At 36.3% G+C, this 23,041-nt stretch overlaps 1 protein-coding gene across 1 annotated transcript in view; it reads right to left on the bottom strand.

Annotated features, from left to right (window-relative positions):
• The window catches only part of LOC131550609 (uncharacterized), a 33,783-nt gene extending 17,166 nt beyond the window's left edge, over nucleotides 1-16,617 (bottom strand). The window contains exons 1-6 of the mRNA XM_058792821.1: nucleotides 16,595-16,617; nucleotides 15,916-15,993; nucleotides 5,897-7,915; nucleotides 5,790-5,818; nucleotides 5,637-5,714; nucleotides 5,314-5,500 (exon numbers count right to left, since the gene is read on the bottom strand). Of these exons, the coding sequence (XP_058648804.1) occupies nucleotides 5,314-5,500; nucleotides 5,637-5,714; nucleotides 5,790-5,818; nucleotides 5,897-7,915; nucleotides 15,916-15,937 (2,335 nt within the window). The 5' untranslated portion in view covers nucleotides 15,938-15,993; nucleotides 16,595-16,617. The remainder of the gene's footprint in view (nucleotides 1-5,313; nucleotides 5,501-5,636; nucleotides 5,715-5,789; nucleotides 5,819-5,896; nucleotides 7,916-15,915; nucleotides 15,994-16,594) is intronic.
• Nucleotides 16,618-23,041: the final 6,424 nt, after the last annotated feature.

Raw genomic sequence — 23,041 nt, 5'->3', positions numbered from 1 at the left:
GCATGCATTGCAACATGAAACTTTTGATTGTCACCATTGTTGAGATTCATACACTGATTCTTGATGTCTCTCTTTGTTTTTAAATAAGAGGATAGTTAATAATGTTTGTGTCTTATGCTTTTATCCTTCATAATTGATGAGACTACTGGGTCCTATACTGTATAATCACAGAGCTTTTATATTTAGAAACTGTTGATTAATAAAACCTCACCAAGACTGCATATTGAGTGTAGGTGACAACTGTTATCATCAATAACAAACCAGTATCACCTGGTTGCAGTCTCTTTTTGGTTTTTCTTGCCATAACAAATGTGCTTTACAAACACAGTTACAGCAGCCCCAAAAATATATAACATTATAAAGTCAAGGGTCAAGAGCCCAACTAAAGCAAACACTACTCACCACGATGGTAACATATGTTTCACTTGCATCTTATAACAGAAATCTGTTAGCTGGGCGTGCACTCATGAGCTCATCATGTGAGAGCACTGTGATATCTCTGTGATAGTGTTGAGAAACAGGAAGTAGAATGTCCCCCAGCGACTGATATTTGAACTGCCTCCTCTCAACCTGCTCAACATTTTGAGTTCACAATGAGCTCATATATTACTCACAATGTGAGGATCACCGTATGAGAATGGTGTGATGTCACTGTGATCATCGCGTGATCTCACGTGTTGACTGGGAATTTATTGAGTGTAAATTATAATTTTAATTCAAATTATTAAATGGATATCACCTCATTGGGACAATAAAGCCCTCCCTCACAACTTTTTGATTATTTCTTTAATATTGAAAGTAAATGCTTTTTTGATGTGATTTGAAATTTGAAAAAGGAGAAAAAACTTTGCTAAAAGGCAGATTCAAAACTGGGTCAATCGCGTCAGAATGTGAAAAACACACGTTTTACCATCTGCGCCACTGGAGGTGACAACTTGCGTTGTCTTTTGTAATGTTGACTAGCCTCATAAGAAATATATAAGGCACCGTTAAAGGGTAATATTACAATATACACAGTGAAGTAAAGTGCAACAGAATGTTAATAAATTGTAAATAAAATACTACACAGATATTACAGAATAAACTCTGTAATTCCATATCATTTTACCTGAGATGAGACATGGTTAAAATCATGGATATGTGCTGTATTACATTTTATTGTTTTATTTTTTTTCCACCTTAGCGTTCTTATTAATTTTACATTTTATTAGAGTATTCTGTTAAGTATGCGCATGCGTTTTTATGACGTGTTACGTCACGCACGACGCGAAAACACCTACCGTCACCACGTAATGCGCATACGTCACTTTGTGCATGCGCGGTAAACATATGTGACGTAAATACCTGATGTCACTGCGCTACAGTCTGCAGTGAGGGGTGTCTCGACATAAGTGTGAAGTCATGCCATATGTTTATTCCACCCATGAACTCAGCAGCTGATTTCACCAGAGGAGGAACCAAGTCATTCCTTCCCAGCCAACAAACTTATGTGGGGCCCAGATGGGTGGCACCTGGGCTATCTAACTGGGCCCCAGCCAGTTTTGTCCGTGGTTTCCATGAGGGCCCCACATGGGTCAGCCCAGATGAAACAATGAAATTAACTCTGCTCAGTATGCATACTACAGAGTGCTAAAAATAAGACTGAAGCAGCACTGCAGTTCATTAGATAATTAAGTGATTAATCTAGTACTGATTGAGCATTAGTGACGAACACCTGCTTAAGAAGAGACGAGCAGAAACACAACAGCTACTATTGACTTCCAGCCACAGCCTGCAAAACAACTACAAATAAAATACATTAAATCTCTGAAGATCTCAGCAGAGGAGGATTAAACAACTCCACAAACAGCATTACTAGCATCATTATTACTAACTAGACTGACGTCATTTCTGTCAGATTGTCTAGAGAAGCTCTTATTGAGAAATACAGAGGTTCAGATGTTGATGTTTTATTGAAAGTAAGAGTTTGGTTTGAAGTCACCATTATGGTGAATAACATTTGCTTTAATAGAGCTCTTGACTCTTATGCTCATCTATATGCTTGTTTTCGTTGCCACAATGCATTTTGAAAACATGTTGTGTGCAAAGACAGTTAGACTCAAAGGTTATCAGCTGATAATAGCTGTTCATTGATGGTAATACAGATTTTAATATTATAAAGCAGTCTTTCTCATTGAGCTCATCACTGCTTGGAAATGGCTTGTTATGCTTAACAAATAAAATTTTCACATTACTAACCCTGAGAAAAAAATAAAAAATTCTGAATTTGGGTTTTTAACTGTTAGCTCTTTCAGACACACAGACATCAAGAATCAGTGTACGAATCTCAACAACGGTGACGCAATGCTGTAATGCATGCTGGGAGCCATGGTTGACTATTGTGTGCTGCACCCAGAATGCATTGCAGCATGAATCATGTCACCGTTGCTGAGATTCATACACTGATTCTTGTGTGTTTGTGACGCAGAAGCTCAAAGCATTTTGTGAAAAATATATTTTATAAATATATTTTAATATTTTTCTGCGCTGTTGAATGTGTACGTACACTCACATGTCAAGCATTATCAATGAAAAGTTATCACATCATATGTACCATCAGAAATCAGTCTCTAGAATCAGGCCATTATTTGATGATTATATCTTACTTAAAAAAAATATACTTTTTGCACTACTGTTTTTTTTTTTTTTTTATCCACGTCAATGTAATAAATAAAATAATAAAATAAATTATATGAAACATTTCTGCTACAAAACATACAACTGTAACATTATATATATATATATATATTAAAAAAAAGTTCAATTCAAAATTGAAAGCTGCCAAGCAGTCATCAATAAATAAATGGAAAATCAGTAAGCATCTCGAGAGAAAGAAAGAAAAGGCTAAAATCACTTACATTTAATTGCCAAATGCATAACTGTAAATGTTGATAGTCACTGTACCTTGAGTCGCCAGTTCATGTGTGCTCGTTTGTCGTCTTGAAAAAATATTTGTCAGTTTGACACATTTGGCCGCGTCATCCTCCAATGCCTTTCTTTTTTTTATCCTGGCTCTTTTTATTTATTTATTTTTTTTTACTATCCATTTTATTCTTCCCGCGATTAGCGCACTCTCGTTAACTCACACCACAGCATTAATGGTTTCGGTTTGTCTCCATGGCAACGACCTGGGACACGCGCTTGTGTAGAGGAAGAGAGAGAGAGAGAGCGCGCTCTGACAACAGAAAACGTCACATTTTAATGTTAAATTCAAATCTAGTGATACTAGCTTAGTTATCAGCCACACAGTAACTTTAACACATAGACGTTATTCTGTGTATGTAAAAAAAATTATAAATTTTAAATAAATTTTAAAAAAGCAGGGGAGTCTGCCGGCCCAATTTATGAGCGGGACAGAGCGGCCCACCGGGAATTCTCCCGGTTCTCCCGAATGCCACTCCGGGCCTGATGTCAAGGGTCAAGAGCCCAACTAAAGCAAACACTGATCTCCATGATGGTGGCATCATTTTAACTAATAAAACATCAACATTAAATTAATTATTTAGAGGATCACTCTGTAATTCTCAATAACAGTAGATTTGCATCACTAATGCACAATCATCATTTAATTAGTCACTTAATTATCTCATTAACTTTAACTCTTTGAGGACTTGGGATTTGACTTGAGACTCGTTTGTGACTTGAAAGGAATGACTTGGTTCCTCCTCTGGTGAAATCAGCTGCTGAGTTCATGGGTGGAATAAACATATGGCAGGACTTTTACTTTATGACCCCTGGACTTTCCACCTCTGTCGAGAAGGGTATAACTGCAGCCTGGAGATCTCCAAATGGGGGCGGGAACTCCAAAACGGGGTGGGAGCTCCAAAATAGGCCTCCCATTGACAGACAGGCACATGACACGCATGCGCAATTTTTTCTTCCAATCAACTTCAGCGCAAACTCCGCCCCACAGCTGATTCTAAAGATTTTATTGGTTGTGTCAAGCACAGTGTTAATTTAATTTCTTACACTATGCAACAAAAAATGCTAACCCCTAAACCTACCCCACACCTGACTCTAACCTTAACCAGTGAAATTGGTGCTGAAAAGAAAGTTGCAGTTCAGGAGATAAGCAGTTAATATGATTATGCGATATGAGATCTCCGAGCCGGGCCGTTCATAACTCCCTGACCGGACCTCACCGGACAATGGCACCTTTTTAGTTACACCCAGCTTCACTACCCCATCCTACCCTGCGAATTTCAAGCCCCGGGATGCCCCTGTTCCTTAAAACAAAGCGATAGAGTAAAATCTTCCCCTGTGCTGCGCTGGGATGGCTCGCGGGAGAGCTCACGGGTGATTCCCGGTTATATCATAAAACAGAGGTTCAAACTCCGGTCCGAACACCACTGGCCACGAGCTTTGGGCTTTGCTCTCACAGAGAATATTGATTTATATATCATATTTTATTTTAGATAAAACTAGAAACAATGTTTAATTTATAAAGTGTTATTTTGAAATGTAAGTCAATAACAATTGGCTGAAGCCAGAGCCAATGGTGAAGAGACCCTGCCCCATTTTGGAGGTTCTGCCCACTTTTGGAGTTCACGCCCCATTTTGGAGATCTCCGGTCTGCAGTTATATCCACTTGGAATTTTCTGCTGAATTTTAACCACTGAATTTGTTGATACGAATTTGTAAAGTGAAATAAAATAGACTGAAAATTGCCTGTCAAATATAATACATCGTATTTTTAAACAGATTGAATATTTCGGAAGTTAATTCTGGAAAGTGAATATGAATGATTTAGTTTTTAATTATGAAAATGTGTGTGAAATGTTTTGAATTGAAATATTCACAGCTTACATAAACTTAAATTTCAGGACCTAAAAATGCAAGCCCAGAAAATACAAGACATTAAAATACAAGCACTGTTAATTCAGTGCATTATTATTGTTTATTATTTTTTTAATTATTATTATTATTTTCAGTTAGTGCAATTCAACATGTTTTTTTTGTTTCAATCTTTCTTCCATAGTTTTATGCTCAATGTAGCAAAAATTCACACTGTGATCTCCACAACCTTACTGTAAGTGAACCATCCCCCAAGACATTTCTACCTAATAATGGATGAATTTACACCAAAATACTGATCTTTGACATTACGACATATAAGAATGTCTTTGTCACAACATTTGTGACTCTACACAATTGTACTTTATCTGCATTTATCATTGCTGTTGTCTGACCCACTGCTGCTCTCTAGACTATAAAAAGTCACTGACATCACATATTATCTGAGTTTAATCATCAGTAATAACTGTCTTCACTTACCTACAGCAGGAAGAGTAAAACCGACACTGTCACTTGTGACTGTCGGCTTCACTAATGTAGAAATTAGTTTCTCGCTGGTTTTTAACATGCGGTTTCCATAGGAGGCTAATTCAGTTGGGTTTGCTGATGATGTCTCTAAAATCTTCTCTGAAGCATTGAAGACCACAGTCAAAATGTTCATCACAGTCTAATTCATTGATCAGATAAATAGAGTTACTGTTCATGTAAATGTCAAGAGAGTCAGTAAGACTGCGCTGCTATGTCAGTCATCTATTATACTGATTTGATCTGATTATTGTGTCATTTTTCTCTTTAAGACTTACGTCCAAAGGAAGCACTTGAGCTGTAATGTTCTCGACCTGCTCAAGAAGATCTTGAGAACATCCTCCTGAGGTCTGGCTCTGAAATCATTATTGAGATTTACAAATTAAAACTGAAAACTCTGTGTGCTGTGTAAATTGAAATACTCAGCTTACCATGCACTGGTCCGGCAGTGTGATAAGACCTGAAATGAGGAAACTCATCAATACAACATGAATACAGTAAAATCAAACACCACATTCCAGTCTAGAAACATGCTCACCTGCAGTAGTTGGGGTGAAGATGTTAGACTCACAGAAGCAGGAGGACAGAGTGCTACTGTAGCATGTACAGGTGTCCTTATTACCAATACAGTTACAGTTATTACTCCAGCATTCATATTCATATTGGTTTTGGTTTCTATATCTCCAGTAGAAGAAATAATGATTTTTTATGTTGCAGTACATGCGGTACTGAGCACCAGTGCAGATGTATGTGTCATTATAAAGCACACAGTCATAGACTGGACTAACTGCTGCAGGGATAGTGATGCTACTGCTGTCGTTTGTACAGAAGCAGGAGGATGATATATTAGAGTAGCATGTACAGGTGTCCCCATCACCAATGCAGTTACAGTTATTATCTACACAGTGGTAATGGTGTCTACTGTAATGGAAATAATGTAGACTTGTGTTGCAGTACATGTGGTACTGAGCACCAGTGCAGATGTATGTGTCATTATAAAGCACACAGTCATAGACCGGACTAACTGCTGTAGTGAGAGCAATGATATCGCCGTAAGTCTCACAGAAGCAGGAGGACAGAGTGCTACTGTAGCATGTACAGGTGTCCTTATTACCAACACAATAACAGTTATTACTCCAGCATTCATATTCATATTCATATTGGTTTTGGTTTCTATATCTCCTGTAGAAGAAATAGTGCATTTTTGTGTTGCAGTACATGCGGTACTGAGCACCAGTGCAGATGTATGTGTCATTATAAAGCCCACAGTCATAAACTGGACTAACTGCTGCAGGGATATTGATGATATTGCTAGAATTTGTACAGTAGCAGGAGGATGAAGTGTTACTGTAGCATGTACATGTGTCCCCATCACCAATGCAGTTACAGTTATCATCTAAACAGTGATAATGGTATCTACTGTAATAGAAATAATGTAGACTTGCGTTGCAGTACATGTGGTACTGTGCACCAGTGCAGATGTATGATGCGTCATTATAAAGCACACAGTCATAGACTGGACTAACTGCTGTAGTGAGAGCAATGATATTACCATAAGTCTTACAGAAGCAGGAGGACAAAGTGCTACTAGAGCATGTACAGGTGTCTTTAGTACCAGTGCAGTCACAGTTATTATTCACACACTGGTACTGGTATTGGTAATGATATCTCTGATAGGAGAAATCATGCATACGTGTATCACAGTACATGCGATACTGTGCACCAGTGCAGATGAACATTTGATTATGAAGCACACAGTCAGGGTCTGTGACTGGACTAACTGCTGTAGTGAGAGCAATGCTATTGCTGTAAGCCTCACAGAAGCAGGAGGACAAAGTGCTACTGTAGCATGTACAGTTGTCCTTATTACCAATGCAGTCACAGTTATTACTCCAGCACTGGTACTGATATTGGTTTTGGTTCTGATATCTCCAGTAGTAGAAATTATGCATTCTAGTGTTGCAGTACATGCGATACTGAACACCAGTGCAGATGTATGTGTCATTATAAAGCACACAGTCATAGACTGGACTAACTGCTGCAGGGATAGTGATGCTATTGCTAGAATTTGTACAGAAGCAGGAGGATGACGTATTAGAGTAGCATGTACAGGTGTCCCCATCACCAATGCAGTTACAGTTATCATCTACACAGTGGTAATGGTATCTATAGTAATGGAAATCATGTACACTTGTGTTGCAGTACATGTGGTACTGAGCACCAGTGCAGATATATGTGTCATTATAAAGCACACAGTCATAGACCGGACTAACTGCTGTAGGGACAGTGATGTTATTACTGAAAGTCTCACAGAAGCAGGATTTAGTATCATTGTAGCATGCACAGCTGTCATTATTACCAACACAGATACAGTCATTACTCATGCAGTGGTACTGGTGTTGGTCTTGATCCCTCTGGTAATAGAAATGATGCATTCTTGTGTTGCAGTACATGTGATACTGAGAACCGCTGCAGATGTATGCTTCATTATAAAGCACACAGCCATAAGCTGGACTACCTGCTGTTCTTGGTTCAGCAGCAGTGTTGGATATGAAACCTGATGATGAGAAATATGGGTAACACTTTACAATACGGTGACACTAATATGCATTAATTCATGCTTAACAAATGCAAAGATATTCATTAGTTAATGCATAACTCACAAATAACTAAACCATTTATTAACGATTACTGCATCAGCAACAAATGAACATTCGATGTGATTCGAAGATTAAATAATCAATAAATTGTTATTAGTTAAATGTGTCATAATGTATTAATTACCTAATAACTTATTTTATTAAGTAATGAAGTAAATTCATATGTTAATTACTACATTGGGTCAAAAGGCATGCCTTTAAACTTCCAATTAATCATTAACTAATGATTTGCATGCACTCAAAAAAATTATTTGGTCTAAATTAAGTGAATGTTGCATTGATTATAGTAAAAGTGTTTGTGACAGTCAGTTAACAAAAGAGTTTCTAAACAGTTTGGCCACAAAAAAAAGTTTAAACCTATAGCAGTAATTGGACTCACACCGACATCAAGAATCAGCGTATGAACCTCAACAATGGTGACCATTATAAAAAAACAAAAAAAAAAGAAAATTCATGCTGCAATGCATGCTGGGTACTAGCATAGTACAAAACTCATCCATGGATCCCAGCATGCATTGCTGCATGATTGTTTTTTTTTTTTCTTTCTTCTTTTTTTTTTAATGGTCACCATTGTTGAGGTTCACAAGTGATTACTTTTTTTTTTTTTTTTTTTTTAAACTTGACATGATTAGTTGAAACAACTAATACTGAAAAGTCCAATCAACAAGTAAAGTCATAACATAATGATACCTTTGCAAATCATTAGCTAATGATTAATTAAAGCAGACAACTGAAAGTTTAACCTCTTAACTGTCACCGTCCACCCTGTGGGACGCCTACCTTTACTTCACTATTTTACAATTAAATCCTAATCTAATCATGACAAACTATATATCGTTGGAAAGGTCTAAGACTCCTAAATAGGTATTTTACCACTTTTCTGTTAAAAATTATGTAGGAAAAGTAATAGATTAATTTATGACCAGAGGTGTCAAATCCAGGGTCAGAAAGTAAAAGTCCTGCCATGTGTTTATTCCACCCATGAACTCAGCAGCTGATTTCACCAGAGGAGGAACCAACTCATTCCTTTCAAGTCACAAGCAAGTTTCGAGTCAAATCACAAGACCTCAACGAGTTGAGGTAATTAAGAGATAATTGAGAGACTAATTAAATGTTGATTGTGCATTAGTGATGAACACCTGCTGTTATTGAGAATTACAGAGGATCAGATGTTGATGTTTTATTGGTTAAAATGATGCCACCATCATGGAGATCAGTGTTTGCTTTAGTTGGGCTCTTGACCCTTTTAGTAACTGAGAATGGATTGCTTTTAAGCAATTGCAATATTGCTTCACAACAAACATTTGCACATTGCTGAATTAAAAGCTTGAGGAAGCAGATGAGCTTGCACTTTTGGCTTTTATGTCACTTGAATGAACATCATGAAGGTGTCTCTCTTTGGTTTATTTACTGACGTTCAGCTGTTACAGAACTGCAGGAATTTACTATTAAACAAATGCCATCGTAATATTAAATATTGGAAAAAGTTAAGAGTTATATTGCTCAGGCTTTTAGACATGAACACTTATCATACGATCCTCAACAGTGGTGACAATAATTATTCATACTGTGGTGTTACCCAGCATGCATTGCAGCATGAAGCATTTTGTTGATTGTCACCATTGTTGAGATTCATACACTGGTTCTTGATGTCTGTGTGTGTCTGAGTAGGACTGGAGTTTAAATGCATTAGATTTAAAATTCTTTCTCTATAACTACTACAGCAGTAAATTCATTGCGTACTGTGGTTTCACAGAGTTGTTTATTCAAAAGCAGAACATAAATTAAAAAAATGAAAAATGTTGTATGTATATATATATATACACAGTATATTGGATGCAAACAGGTAAGCACCTGATGATTACCTCATCATATGAAAACAACTAACAGTTGCTCACTGCACAGCACTGAGCTCTCCGCTTTACAACAGCACATGAATTGCTACAGAGAGATCTAACACAGGAGTCAAGGGTCAAGAGCCCAACTAAAGCAAACACTGATCTACATGATGGTGGTATCATTTTAACCAATAAAACATCAACATCTGATCCTCTGTGATTCACAGTAACAGCAGGTGTTCATCACTAATGCACAATCATCATTTAATTAGTCTCTCAATTATCTCTTAATTACCTCAACTCGTTGAGGTCTTGGGATTTGACTCGAAACTTGCTTGTGACTTGAAAGGAATGAGTTGGTTCCTCCTCTGGTGAAATCAGCTGCTGAGTTCATGGGTGGAATAAACACATGGCAGGACTTTTACTTTCTGACCCTGGATTTGACACCTCTGTTTATGACAAGAGTGCACCTGAAAAAAATCTCCATCATGACATGAATTCTGACCTTTGTCACAGAAAGTCTTCTTAGTTGCCTTTTTCTCTATCACAAATTAGAAATCCTAAGAAATTATTTATCAGTAGAAAACTTAAAATTTCAAAATTCATCCTTTGAAACCCATTTTAAAATCAGACATTGCATTACCATGTAAATGGTACATTAAAATCATGTTACAAAATATTTTCATTCATGAATTATAAAAATTAAGTTTGGGTAGTGCACTATAATGTCTCTGTTCAAAACTGTGGGTGACAGTTAAGGGGTTAACTTTTATAAATAATATATCTTTGGTTTTGGGGCTTTAATCTTTGCAACTTCAGGGATCTTATCTGTGCATGAACAGCTTGTAACACTCCAAAGAGAAAGGAAAACTTGAAATTACATCATATGACCCCTTTAACTACTGTGGTTAAAATAGGTCTTAAAGGATAGTCCACCCAAAAATGAAAATTCTATCATCATTTACTCACCCTCAATAGTTCCAAACCTGTATGAATGTCTTTGTTCTGCCAAACACAAAGGAAGATATTTTAAAAAGTTTGCAAACAGGCTGTTTTGGGGCACCATTGACTTCCATAGTAGAAAAAAAAAAAATACTATGGAAGTCAATGGTGCCCCAGAACTGCTCTGTTTCCCACATTCTTCAGAATATCTTCCTTTGTGTTCAGCAGAATAAAGACATTCATACAGGTTTGGAACTATTGAGGGTGAGTAAATGATGACATAATTTTCATTTTTGGGTGAACTATCCCTTTAATGTGGTGCTTTAGCGTCTTCAGCTGGAGAAAAACATCGTGCACAGAGTGGAAAGGGCTTGAATGAAATGTGTTTGGTTCTAGATAAAATATCAGCAGCAACTATTTGCACTAAGTGAAAAAAGCGATAGATGCTATGTACACCAAGTGCAAATAGGGATAGACTTGTTAAACCAGGGGTGTCAAACTCAGTTCCTGGAGGGCCGCAGCCCTGCAGAGTTTAGTTCCAACTCACATTCCATGTAGTTTTCAATTGAGCCTGAAGGACTTGATTAACTGAATCAGGTGTGTTTAATTAGGTTTGGAGCTAAACTCTGCAGGGCTGTGGCCCTCCAGGATTTGAGTTTGACACCCCTGATTGAAACTATGTAAAAATAGGAGTATTTGCTTTGCAATAATAGACGCTATTTATACTACTTAGTGCAGCTAGCAGATCTTTACACCTCTTTACTGTAGCACTGTACATTATAAAACAGTATGCAATAACGTATTGAGTGTAAATTATCATTTTTATTATTTTTTAGCAATAGAGGCTATTTACACTAAGTACAAATAACGAATGATTCTGTCTACACTATGGTAAAAATAGCAGTATTTTCTGCTATTTATACTAATTGCAAATAGATTAGATAGATAGATAGATAGATAGATAGATAGACATATATAAACTTTATTATCAGACAAAGTCTGACATTTTCTTGCATAACTGTATGTTTCTTGCAAACTCTTCACAAACATAACACAATTCACAATAGACATAGACACAATAAATACAACAGAACTCAAAGCAAAAAACAAAAACAACAGAAAAAAAGCACAATTCCTTGAGTTTTCATTTTATGTGTACCTTATTCAGCTCTAGGACAGCCTGGTGTACAGAAGAGTGTCTTAGTTTCACACGATTAAATCTTTGGAACTTGCATCAACAATTAGATGGTAGAAGCAAAATTTCATTACATTTCAGGTTTTGTCTATCTATATCTGTATCTATTGCAAATAGTGGCAAATATCTGCACCTCAGTAATGTAGTCCAATATGAAACAGTACGCAATAATAATGTATTAAGTGTAAATTGTATTTTTTTATTAAAATTATTAAATGGATGCCACCTTATTGGGACAATAAAGCCCTCCCTACACCTACCCCAAATCCTAATCCTAACCGATAAACACCCGTGAGGCACTTTATCTCCCACTTTCTGAATATTTCCTTCATTTTATTGAAATGCCTTTCCGATCTGATATGATATGTGGTGGAGTTATGCCGAGTTCACACTGCACGATTTTAGCCCGATTTTTCACTCGCCGACAGGTTTTGATAAATCGCCGACAAATGCCCGACATCGGAGGCAAATCGGAGCTCGTTCACGCGAGTGACAATCGTGCAGTGTGAATTACCAAAGACACGATCTGAGAGAATCGCCGACACGTCGCCGACGCCCGCGAAATATTTGGCATGCTAAATATCTGGAGCTGTCGGCGATTCACAATCCTGCTGTGTGCAATGATTTCTGACTGAAAACTACATCACGATGACCTTCAGCCAACGAGAGACAAAGATACAGGGCAGAGGGAAGCTCCGTGAGGAGTTATAGACCATATCAGTATTTTAATGTACAATTATATCATACAGAAACAAGCACAAACGCTTGACCAGCCGCAACATCAGCATAACAGTTACTGCAAAATTATTATTTACCACTCTTTGCAGAACACAACCCCTGTTCCCTGCATCTCCCTCCTGCATAATCTGTTTTTGTTTTTGTAGCTGGAAATCAGCGCATAGACAATTTGCAGGCTATATTTTTTTAATACTTTCAGTCTCTCTTAAGAACAACGGTCTGACACACGCAGGTTCTCACGTTATTTCCTTATCACTTCTCGCGTGTGTTTTGTTGTGAAAGGTAGTTTGCGGATCAGACAGAGTTGTCGGCGATTCTTCCTATTGTGAAATCGTGCAATGTGAAAGCCCCTGTCGCCGATCCATCGTTCAGTGTGAACACAGCAGCGACTGAATGCTACCCCAGATAGTCACACAGTGTGAAAACAACAGCGATCCGACGAGTTTGAAAATCGTGCAGTGTGAACTCGGCATTAGTGTAAATAGCCTCTGGCAACAAGGTGGGCTATTTGCACTTAGTGTAAATAGACACTCTGTTCTTTAAACTTTACAAAGCTGTTTAGACTTTAATTTAGGCCTACACACAGATCACCAATTTTCCCTTTGAAACTCTCTGCATGACTGCGTCCTCTCACCTCCGCCTGCTGCTCTCACACCCAAACTCCCTTCCAGTCACAGACAAATCAGCAGCAGGAAAAACTTTAACAAGCCAATCAAAATTGGATTGCAAAAAACATATTGAGTACACAGTAAAACCTCCAGTGTTAAATCAACACTCCCAGTGTATATATAATCCACACTCAGAGTGTTAAAAAAGTAACACTGAAGCAGTGTTAAAGTTAATGAGATAATTAGTTTAGTAATTGAGTGATGATTGAGCATTAATGAAGAACACCTGCTGTTAACAAACTGAATCACTGAAAGAAAGAGAAAAAAAAGAGACAAGACGAGCAGAAATACAAGAACTACAACTGACTTCAGTCACAGCCTTAGATGAAATCAACACAAGAAAGAAGACATTAAATCTCTCACGATCTCAGCAGAGGATGATTAATAAACAACTCCACAAACATCATCACCAGCTTCACATGTTACTAACCAGACTGACTTTGGATGTTGATGTTTTAGTTTTGTTTGAATTACCATTATCGAGGTCAGTGTTTGCTTTAGTTGGGCTCTTGACCCTTGACTTAAAGCATTACAGTTACTTTGGCTGCCATAACTGCGTGTTTGTTTAGACATGTTAGTTATGGCGAAAAGAAAAAAAGCCAAGAGAAAATGTGATCAGTAGTTGGTTACGTTTATAAAGATGTAATCAGCGTATAGTGGCTTGAGGAACTGAATTAATTTGGAGTATAGTCACTGACAGATTTATTAGTTAACTTTGTTATTGAGATTCTGCACATAACGACCTGAAAGATTAATCTGAAAGACTTTTGAAACATATTCTGCACTGAAAATGTACTTTTCTTCATCACACAGACTTCAAGAATCAGCATATGAATCTCAATAATGGTGACAATCAACATAAAGCTCCATTTTGCAGTGCATTCTGGGAGCACCAATCAAAACTAATCCATGGCTCCCAGCATGCAATGCGACATGAATAAATTATGCAGTTGTCTTAGTATTTTCTTTTATTCTTACCATTTCCTTTTGTTTTGCTATTTTGTTGTGACTTTTAGTAGCTTGTTTTGTAATGTTCACAGAGGATCTGTTTATCTGAATATGTTGATTGTCACCATTGTTGAGATTCATATGCTGAGTCTTGATGTCTGTATGATAATGCAGTTTTAACCTTTCAGTGCCGATTTACTTTCAAAAGTCTTTCAGATTAATCTTAAAACTGATGGATCAAGCTTTATATTTTATGTGAACAAAATAAATTTTAATCACTCAGTGACAATGCTCTGCATGAAACCAGTTATGTGCATCACTAAATGCTGGTGATTTCTTTATAGAAGTCAAACCATCAACACCTGATTGCCATAACTAACATGTCTAAACAAACACGCTGTTATGGCAGCCAAAGAAACTGTAATGTTTTAAGTCAAGGGTCAAGAGCCCAACTAAAGCAAACACTGACCTCGATAATGGTAATTCAAACAAAACTAAAACATCAACATCTAAAGTCAATCTGGTTAGTAACGTGTGAAGCAGGTGATACTGTTTGTGGAGTTGTTTAATCATCCTCTGCTGAGATCTTGAGAGATTTAATGTCTTCTTTTATCTTGTGTTGATTTCATCTAAGGCCGTGGTTGAAGTCAGTTGTAGATCTTGTTTTTCTGCTCGTTTCGTCTCTTTTTTTCAATGGTTCAGTTTGTTAACAGCAGGTGTTCTTCATTAATGCTCAATCATCACTCAATTACTAAACTAATTATCTCATTAACTTTAACACTGCTTCAGTGTTACTTTTTTAACACTATGAGTGTGGATTATATATACACTGGGAGTGTTGATTTAACACTGGAGGTTTTACTGTGTACAAATAACATATTTGCATTACCGCAAAATAACAGTGCCAGCAGGATGACAGGGACCTTGACAAGTTGACAGAAGTGACTTTTTGTAGGGCTTTCCAAGTTATTTGAAATATGATTTTGATCAAAATAATTTCATTATATTACTTATAGATGCATTTTAAAATTTAACTCTAAGAAAAATAGTCAGTTATAGCAAAGAAAACCAATCGGAGCTAGAAATAAATAAATAAAAATTAACAATAAAAAAAAATGCAGCAATAGTGCAATACTAATTTATGTTATTAATAAGTCTATAACCATTTTCAGTGCCATTAAACTTTTTATTTGCTTGCTAAAAGAAAATTTAGTTTGTTTTGTGATTGCAGTTTCAGAAAATGTCATCTCTGGAATTGGAACACACGTTAACTGATAAACTGAATGTAGACTGTTGAAGAAGTTTGACTTTCTGAGGATGAATACAGTATTCTTCTGTATTCGTCTGAGGTGATGTTTGTGCATGACATTGGGATGAAACTGTTATGAACTATACATTATAAGTAAATATTCACATGGTTGTAACAAAAAATATGTGAGCAGAAATGTACATAAAATACACATGTTTCTATTAAGAAAATGATTCATGTATTTTTTTTTTTTTTTTTTTTCACCAAAGAGTCAGTTGTCAGTGTTTCTAAATCAAAACAGGAAAAGATAAATACTTACTTTTAAAAACATTGAACACCATTATGAAATCTGATGTGTTCAATATTTATTCAACAAACCAGATCAGGCATTGATTTTCTGAAATAAATTAAGAGACAAAACAAAAATGAGCTGAAATGAGGAGAGTGGGGAATGTAGTAACACAGCACGAGTATGTAAAACTGCCAGTTTAATTAAAATGAGCACAATAAATAATAACAAAAATAATATTAACTAACTAACTAACTAAATAAATAAATAAAACGTGTAGAAACAGTTTTTGCTCAGAATTACAAATTAATTTAAATTAATTACAAAGTAAGTACAAGTACAAGTATAAAACATTGAATTTAGTTGTTTTTTTTCCTCCCTGTTCTGTCTGTAAACCCTTTAAACAACTCTCACAACAACAAACAGCCCTCTGATTTTGTTAATGCCCTTATTACGCATAAATCACAACTCAGTACACATGATAATGTATATTTGTTTTGAAAAGGCTAATAGTTCATTCTCAGGGTGAATATCAGAGATTTAGATGATCTACAAATGAAAGTTTAATTGAGGATTTCAATATTTAGCCTAAGCATGAAACATGTACAGTATCACTAACAGCTATTGAAGATAACACTGCAAAAATGGGTTGATTGACAGTAACTCTAAAGCATGTCATTCTCATTTAAGCATGTAAATAGGGTCTCACCTGATATGAGTTTACATGTCGTGATCTTCACCCAAATAACCTGACTAAATATGTGACTGATAATTTTATATGATGGTTATCTGCTCATCTAATGAGGAAACACATTAAATATATTTGTGTCTCTTCCAGCTAAAATTCAAATTTATATTCAAATGTGTACAAAAAAGACAAAACACACGCTAAGACATATTTTCAACATATCAAAAGAATGCAAAGATCACATTTCAATTATATTTATACACATTTTTAAACAACACTTTTTAAAGCAAAAATGTAATTTCTCCTTGTTGTCATCTTAGACCTCTATTCTTGTCATGGCACATGATTTCAAATTTGTGTTTAAAAAAGCAGGCTGTGCAAAGACAACAATGTCCATCTGTATTGACAGAAAACCAGGAAAAGTTGTTATAGAAAGCTCATTAAAAAACTCCACCCTGTCAAATATTCATACCTAGTGTAAACAGATAGGAACCAATTGTTCCTATATTGTAAAATGCTATGAATATTCTGTCTTAGTTTGATTAGGCCCAGAGAGTTTGTTTCTGTGCAGAACATACTATTTGGCATCTGCATGAAGAATGGAAGAATGGATGGAAAAATATCTGACCTCATTATTGAGAACACAACAGATCAGAATAAATAAGGTTCCCAGCTAACAATTTTTTATTGTACACTGTAAAAAAAATCCAATTCGCTAAATGTTGAAAGGGCAAAAATATGTAAGTTGAGTTAATTTTATTGCTTGGGCTTAGTTGAGAGGACATATTATATTAAGTCTACACAAATATATTTGAAAAACATTGAATGAAAGGGTATTTCCAAATCCAGTCAACAATTAACTATACTAATGTTGACTAAACTAATAAAAACAAAACCAGCCAACACTGAGATCATTCTGCAGGTACAGGTGCACATGCCTGAGTGACTTCGCAGGAGAGACAGCAGTGCCATCTTGTCAAGTTCACACGTCAGGTAAGTTGCACCAAGTTGCAATAATAAATGTTATTTTTTAGACTCAATTTATTGACAAAAATGTACTGCATATCCAATGTTTTTGAGTGGATATTTAGAAGTGTTTTAGAAGTTGTGTGTCCGAAGAAAAATGAATATTTAGGCTATGTTAAGTGTATGTCAAGTTAATGTGTCAAGTAAGTGGCACTGAATTTGTACTTAGACTTAATTTGTCAATACTTGTATATTAAAAAAAAGAGTAAGCGTATTATTTAAAATGCATGTATGTATACACAAATGTACAACATATATACGTTTCGTTTGACCTCAGTATTGTGGCGACCAGGGTTTGCTTTAGTTGCGCTCTTGACCATCAAATTTTAATCTTAGTTTTTTTCTGGATGCTGTAACTGTGTTTGTAAAGCACATTTGTTATAGCATGAAAAGCCAGGAAAATGTGTGATTACGTGCTTGTGATCGACTATTGGTAATGATGTTTTCATTATCTAGTGGCTTGGTTCACTGATCTCGTTCAGAGGCTGATCTTTAAAGACATGGTATACTTTTTTTTATTTGTTAGTTTGGTGTTGTTTACAGCTGCTATATGACCCTGAATGAGATGACAAACTGCTACTGAAAGTTTTTTTTAAATGTCTTGTGCACAAAACTTTTAGTACTACGGCAGCAATTAGACACACACAGACATCAAGAATCAGTGTATGAATCTCAACAATGGTAACAATCAAAAGCTTAATGCTGCGATTCATGCTGGGTACCAGCACAGTACAAAACTCACCCATGAATCCCAGCATGCATTGCGGCATGAATAAATTATAAAATTGTCCACTTATTGTCTTTAATTCTTGCTATGTGCTTTTATTTTTTAGTAGCATGTTTTGTGACGTTCAGAGTTGATCTGTTTATTTATTTTGTTGATTGTCACCGTTGTTGAGATTCATACACTGATTCTTGATGTCTGTGTGTGTTTAATCATTGCCGTAGTACTAAAAGTTTTGTGCATAAGACATTTTTACAATTTTTCAGTAGCAGTTTGTCATCTCATTCAGGGTCATATAGCGATTGTAAACACACACACCAAAAAAAAAATATATAATAATTTTCCTTTAAAGATCAGCGAATCTAGCCACTAGATAATGATTACATCATTATCAATAATCAATCAAAAGCACGTAATCACAAATTTTTCTGTTTTTTCTTGCTATAATAAATGTGCTTTACAAACACAGTTACAGCAGCCAGAAAAAAGCTAAGATTAAAGTTTGATGGTCAAGAGCCCAACTAAAGCAAACCCTGACCGCCACAATGGTGAGGTCAAACTAAACGTTTTCAATAAAACAACTAAACTTCTGTTAATTCTCAAATTATTTTTATAGACATATGACAGAAATAAAGTCAAATTGTAATGTGTGAAGCTGGTAATGCTGTTTGTGGAGTTGTTTAATCAGATCTTCAGAGATTTAATGATGTCTTGTATTTCAGTTGAGTTCATCTAAGGCTGTGGCTGAAGTCAGTTGTAGTTCTTGTTTCTCTTTCATTCAGTGATTCTGCTTGTTAACAGCAGGTGTTATCTATAAGGAGAGTAAATATTTAACTGAACTGTATTATTTTGCACAAGAGAGATCTGTTAGTTTAATTTAGTTTTGTGGATCACCATTGCGGTGGAGAGTAGAGCCTGTGCTTCAGTCAATGATGAGCCACAAACACTGATGTTTTGCTGCTTTGTTTAAAGACAGTAACTGTAGAGTTGCTGATACAGTGATGATTTATTTGTTAAGTGCTTTACCACGTGATGATAAACTGCAACGATTTGAGTTAGTCATGTTTTTAGTAACTTTACTATTACAAATTAAGCGTTTGCAGTTTTATGTTAAGAAATGTTCCTTCTAAGTAGAATCAAATGAAATAAGTTTACCAAATGTTTACACCGTCACAACAATTTTACAGCATGCAAGAGTTTGCTGTATTGTTACAGTACAATTGTAATTATTGATTGAACCAAAATTGCCAGTAACTTACTGTAAATTTTACAGCAATTTTTTACAGTGTAGGCTTATAGTATGAATTGTGTATGTTCTGTTGCAAATCCTTGCAACAAATGAACACAGTCAACATCAATGCTCCCTGTGTTGTGCGATGAATTGAGATTTGTGTGCCAAAAAAAAAAAAAAAAAAGATTGCAACTTCTGTTTCGTCACAAATTTAATTAACTGATATTACATTTTAAATAATTTAAAAGGCATCATTATATTTTTGGAGATAAATTGTAATTATCTTTCTCCATCAGGGGTGTGGCCAAAGGTTTAATTGGTGCTGTCTCATCATTGCAAGTTTTCAGATGCTGGCCAGTCAGTTTTTCCAAGGTACCAATCACTGGCACATGTCCAGACCACTCCACTGCAACTACTGAAGGAGTGGATGCCCAGCTGCCAGATCCTTCATATTGATACTATATTATTACTTTATTTCTTGTTTGACTATTAATCAAGTTATGGCAAGAGTGAAATGTGTAACCTTATGTGTGCTTAAGAGATTCTGCTTCATTCTGTACTTCCACTCTCTAAGATGATGACACAATCTAATATTAGTATCTAATATTAGTATCTTATTCCGAGGTCACCGTAAGCACCTAGATCCAGACTGTATTCAGATCAGATGGTCACTGCAGTCACCCGTATCCAGTCCGTATCCAGACCAGATAGTGGATCAGCACCTAGAGATGACCTCGACAGCCCTGAATGTCAGCGGAGATGAGTCCCAGAGACAGATCACCTCTGAAGACCTCGTCACCTAGATAGCCATCGGGACAAGACCACAGGAACCAGACCAGTCCTCTACACAATCTGACTTTGCTGCAGCCTGCAATTAAACTGCTGGTTTCGAGAAGAACAATGGAATTTTGGTTCCTTCAACATACGAATTTTCTGTTTAGTACTGTAAAGCTGCTTTGACACAATCTGTAGTGTATTGTAAAATATGTATATTGTAACATATGAAACACATGGAGTAAATGGTTAAATTTTAATTGACACAATTGTCTGTAGTTTTCTAAATGTTTGACAAATTAAAACATTTTAGTTGAATGGACTATAAAACTATTTCAGTAAATGTTGAACCAACTAAAAAAATAACAATTCAGGCAACACTTTGAAGACAGAAATTGACTGAACGTAAAATTTCTGTGGAACTAGTTACTACCCAGTCAACAATTTGATCTCACAGCAATGTCACCATGAGCCAGAGTCCTGCACGCGGACGGGTACCCGACGGGTGAACCGCAAAAATTGACGTAACGGGTGGAATAATATTGACGTGTCGGGTGCGGTGCGGGTGCGGGTCGGACTGGTGACAGGCACGGGCGGGTTGCGGGTACAATTATAACCAAGACTATTTCGACTTAATCCAGTACACGTTGATAGGCAGCTCCTTTCAAATTGTCTCGTGCTTGTGTTCGTGCGCTCGGTCTGACATTCTGCTTCTACAGCGGGATTTGCAAACACTGAGCACTGTAGCCAATCGACAGCTGTATTGACATTGATTGACAGCTGTAAGTCTAGTGATTACATTAAAGGGAGCGTTCTTTGCTCGCTTTTCTGTAGTTAATCGATTCACAGTTTGAATAAAAGCTTTAGTCCGCAATAGTTTTATATTGTTTACACGTTGAATGGTGCTTTCTCTCTCTCTGTTAACTTGTTGGGCTGCGTGTGTTAAATGTTATTATTAAATTTATTATTATTTATTATTAAAATATTAACGCATTAACTCAGAATGACTTGTTAATTGCTTGTTACATTAAAAATAAAATAAAGGTGTTTTGTCTGCCTTATGTAGATTTAATGCGGGTGCGGTTCGGGTTGCGGTTTTTATGTCAAACGGGTCAGGTCGGGTTCGGAATTAAATTAGTGTTGCTGTCGGATAACGGGTCGGGTATTCGGTTAACTACTGCGGGTGCGGGGCGGGTGCGGGTTTATCAAACAGGACCCGTGCAGGACTCTGCCATGAGCTCACAGGATACTCGTGATGAGGTCATAATGTGAGGTAACAGTGAGCTAAAAGTGTAACCTCACAGCGCCCTCACTGTGTGCTCATACTAATGTGAGGTCAAAGTGCACTCACTGCACAGAGACTAGGTACCCAGCATGCATTGCAGCATGAAGCTTTTGATTGTCACCATTGTTGAGATTCATACACCGATTCTTGATGTCTCTCTTTGTGTTTAAATGACATAGTAGTTCAAAATGTTTGTGTCTTCTTTTAAAATCCTTAATAAACAATTATGACACGGCTGGGGCCTATGCTGTATAATCACAGAGCTATTATTAAAAGCTTTAGATTAATAACTCCTCACAAAGACTGCATACTGAATCTAGGTGATGGTTGCACTGTTATCATCAGTAACAAACCAATATCACCTGGTTGCAGTCTCTTTTCTGGCTTTCCTTGCCATAACAAATGTGCTTTTCAAACACAGTTACAGCACCCCCAAAAAATATAATGTTGTACAGTCAAGGGTCAAGAGCCCAACTAAAGCAAACACTACTCACATTGATGGTAACATCAAACAAAACAATAAAACATCATCATCTAAATCTGTTAATTCTCAATTAGCGCTTTTGTAGATGTCTAACAGAAACAAGAACCCCGCTCATCTTTTTGAGTTCACAATGAGCTCATATATTACTCACACTGTGAGGATCACCGTATGAGAATGGTGTGATATCACTGTGATCATCGCGTGATCTCACGTGTTGACTGGGTAAATAACAGTGTTGGGTACGTTACTTTAAAAAAGTAACCAGTTTTAGTTACTAGTTACTTCTCACAAATAGTAACTGAGTTACATCATTATAAAAGTAACTACACTGAACAAAATTATTGAAAATTTATTACAAAATTACCTCTGGTGCTGAGCTGTAGGGCTCCTTCATCATCAGAGGTGGAAAGTCAAGGGGCCAAAGACTAAAAGTCCTGCCATATTTTTGTTCCACCCATGAACTAAGAAGCTGATTTCACCAGAAGAGGAACCACGTCAATAGGCTTGTTTGAGATGCGCCTACGAGATACCTACGAGATCAAAGGCAGATATTGCATTATTCTCACTCATATGCTGTGCTGCTGATAAACATGATATAACTTCAGTTCTGTTGCTTTAATATGAATATAAATATGATTAACAATTTAATTCCATTAAAGCTATTTAATTACATACAAAAGGAGTATTTATCATCCATTTTAATTTTAATTCAAACATGTATTTTAGATTTTTATAGAAACTATGACAACAATCACATATCTCACACAGAGATCGCACTGTCATAGAGTTTGGGAATATTTATGCACAATTTAAATACATAATAGCATGAAATCAGATTAAAAAAATAAAACATTTTAGAAGAGAACGCAGCATCACGGTTGTCTGAACCAGTGAGCTTTAAGCTGTGTCGTCAGTCAGTCGTTTCCCATCATGCTTTGAATCAG

The sequence above is a fragment of the Onychostoma macrolepis genome, chromosome 01 (assembly GCF_012432095.1).
Source record: "Onychostoma macrolepis isolate SWU-2019 chromosome 01, ASM1243209v1, whole genome shotgun sequence".
NCBI classification, from domain to species: Eukaryota; Metazoa; Chordata; class Actinopteri; order Cypriniformes; family Cyprinidae; genus Onychostoma; species Onychostoma macrolepis.
The sequence above is the reverse complement of the archived record's forward strand: the minus strand, read 5'-3'. Positions and strand labels throughout refer to the sequence as shown.